This window comes from Belonocnema kinseyi, chromosome 7 (genome assembly GCF_010883055.1).
Source record: "Belonocnema kinseyi isolate 2016_QV_RU_SX_M_011 chromosome 7, B_treatae_v1, whole genome shotgun sequence".
Taxonomy (NCBI): Eukaryota; Metazoa; Arthropoda; class Insecta; order Hymenoptera; family Cynipidae; genus Belonocnema; species Belonocnema kinseyi.
Genome location: NC_046663.1, coordinates 4,602,658 through 4,605,865, shown reverse-complemented (window position 1 = coordinate 4,605,865; position 3,208 = coordinate 4,602,658). Strand labels below are relative to the sequence as shown.

Here is a 3,208-nt window from a genome sequence, read left to right as displayed (position 1 = left end):
CGTCATTTGAAGGATCAAGCTCGACGAAAATGGTTCACATTAGTGAATACTAATGCCATCTCTTAGAATTTTCAGGTACTTATCAGACTGCCTAGTATATAGAGCAAGATTGAGGGTTCAAGTTAGAGTGTCAAAATTTAGAGAGTCAGTCAGATCTTTTAGATGGTCGAAAAGGCCTTCCATATTTGTTTGGATATAGTCGGAGGAAATCTTATTTTATGACTAGTCTATCTGTTAGAAGAAGATTAGACTCACTATTAGGATAATAAAGAAAGATCAGAGGTAAATGTTTGAGAGTACAAAAACAAGTTTTCTTTGCATTTTTTGAACAAGAAAAAGCATTTGAAAAGGTAGACGTGACTGTCTTTCTATTCTGCTGCTTAATCTGGCTGCACGTGATTACTTTTTTTTATATTTGTATCTTATATTGCTACTCATTTGTATCGATCTTAGGTCGAAAATATTAGTTTTTTGGTTTTATGTCTTTGGGGTCCGTAAATAGATTAAAGAATATTCAGAATAAAAAAAGCGCAGCGACCCAGCAATCACAGAAGGCTCAAAATGAACGGCCACAAATAGCAGAACAAACAGGAAATGTGCTAGACAGTAGCCATCCCCCTACTAAATATCTGTCTCTGCCTTATGTAGAAGGGTTGTCACAAAAAATCATGGAAATACTTAAGCCATATAATATAAAAAGATCCCTTACCAATCCGTTTGACCTGTCGCGATTTTTTAGTAAAAATAAAGACAAGGCAAATCAAGACTTGCAATCGAACGTAGTTTATCGCATTCCATGCGGGGGATGTGACGGGTGCAACATAGGGCAAACCAAAAGATACCTCAAAACAAAAATATATGAGCATAAAAGGAACCAGCTCAAACCTCCAGAAAAAGAAACTGCTCTGACAAGACATTCTTTGTATCACTATTAAGTTTTCAAATTCGAAAATACTATAATCCTAGATAGAACAGATACATAAAAAACGGCTAGTCTTGGAAATGGCGCATATAGTTTTAGCATTTATGAACGTCAGCGTTAAAGAACGGGCCGATGTAAGAAATCTATCAAAATTTAATCGTCCGTTACTGCACCAAGCAAAATAGGGCAATACCCATAACAGTTTCAAATCGGGAACCCCTAACAACTATAAACCAAACACAAAGAGACAGAAAAAGTGAATAATCTATACATAAACATTTTTACTTCAAAATAAATTAAAACTTAAAATTTTGTAATTTAAAGAGGTCAAAATGAACAAGTCTAAGGGAAATTTAAAGTACTCGTAATAACACCAAATACGATCTATTCACATAAAACTAAAGAGGAAAACTGCAAATTCTCAAGGTTGTTAACTCCACCATATTCCATCATTATTACAATTGCCATTCTGTGCACCTATTATTTAAGTATCATTAAATTAATTCTTAAAATACAGAGTGATGAGCTTAAGGTTTCTTTAAATACCTAGCTCCCGTACCACACAGTCAAAAAATTAAAAGAAATGCTCACTTGCTGTTCGGTCTCATAGATTACCTAAAGTATAAACCGGTTTTTGCTTCTTTTTGTTCATAATGTCTAAACAAAAAAGGACGGCAAGTGTAGATTTCAAATTGATAAAATTTAATTTTTCGATCTTATTTAGGTATTGTTTCTATTATCCGCCTTGCGTATTCCAGGTGTTCGTCAAAGTAAACAAATATTTTTAAAAATAAAATAAAATGTATAAATTAAATTTATTATCTTCTGTTCATCATTTTTATATATCTGACCTCTCTATCTGGTTTCCAATTTTCTAGGGTAGTTGTATTTTACACTCATGGACGAAGCTATACGATAGCGAGGCATGGACCTATCAATAAAGGGATAAGAGTAAAATCAACGCGATTGACATTAAATTCCTGCGCGTTATTAATGCGGGAAAACTCTGATGGACAAAATGAGTATAACGAAATAATCCTCAAAAAAAGGATGAAAGATGAACGACTAACTAAACAAATGTATTAAAGTAAAGTAAATGGCAGCATGCCCAGAGGCAGGCCACGGGAAGAATGGTTAGAATGTGTGAATGACACCCTAATTAGAAAAGACATTAGAAGCCACAGAAATACGAGGGCATGCATGAAAACATGCATGGACGTGAAGGAAGCTATACATGTATGTCAGGACAGAAAAATATGGCTACAAATAGTTAACAAAAAGAGTGACATTAGTATGAATGACGCCTGACACAAAATACCTAGCATACTAATGGGATTGAGGGAGGAACCTTGCGTAATGTGCTCCTTTCCCCACTAAGAGAGTCACACCTTCACCGAAAGGGAAGTGGCTTAATGGTATAATAAATTAAAAAGGCCGGGAGGTTTTTATTGTATATAGGATTGACCGGCAGAGTCAATATGAATAGGTGAATAGGAAACTTTTTTCGTTTTGAGGTTTGCATCCTATCGGGCTATCAAGTCGTTTATTTATCATTCTTTACAAATCTTCTGACTTCAAGTTAGTGACGATTCATAGACAGAGAATACTTAGACTATTTATAAAGGAATTCCATTTATAATGGGTAAAATAAAATTTAAAAAGTCATAAACATTTCATCAAATTGTCAATGCATAAAATAAAAATATGTAGCATGGAATAATAGTATTTGAAACATAATTTTAATAAACCTTGATTACAAAACTGATGCTCAAACGTGTACTTGAGAGTATGGAAAAATAATTTTTGACGTATGTAATATATTTTTTCGTATAAAATCATAATCGGTATCTCTTAAGATAATGGTCTCAAAATTAGATATGTATTATAATATATTACCAGAAAAATGAGGAAGCACCGTCAAGATAAACAAAAAAACAGCAGTGAAGATCCTCATTTTCTTCAATTTAAATGGAGCAAACTGCTGTCTGGAAATTTTTCTGAAACAATAATTCTACAATCTGTATGTGCTACTCTAACTATTATCCTTGTAGGATATATATATATATATATATATATATATTAAAAATTTGTCAAAAGGACAACCGCTGGATTTCACCGTGAGCGGGTGCTAATCTGAAAAATTACAGTCTGTAACGGAATCAATACGACGATCCGGCAAAAGCTTCGTGGACCCTAAGAACACGGAGCGACCCAAGGACAACCGCCTTCTGCATTTTTCCCGCAAGTGTTCTAGCATATTGTTGACATGCAGGGATGCTTTTTAGG

At 33.9% G+C, this 3,208-nt stretch overlaps 1 protein-coding gene across 1 annotated transcript in view; it reads right to left on the bottom strand.

Moving 5' to 3' along the window:
- LOC117177414 overlaps positions 1-2,880 on the bottom strand; it is a 4,576-nt gene extending 1,696 nt beyond the window's left edge. The window contains exon 1 of the mRNA XM_033368084.1: positions 2,819-2,880. Coding sequence (XP_033223975.1) covers positions 2,819-2,876 — 58 coding nt within the window. The 5' untranslated portion in view covers positions 2,877-2,880. The remainder of the gene's footprint in view (positions 1-2,818) is intronic.
- Positions 2,881-3,208: the final 328 nt, after the last annotated feature.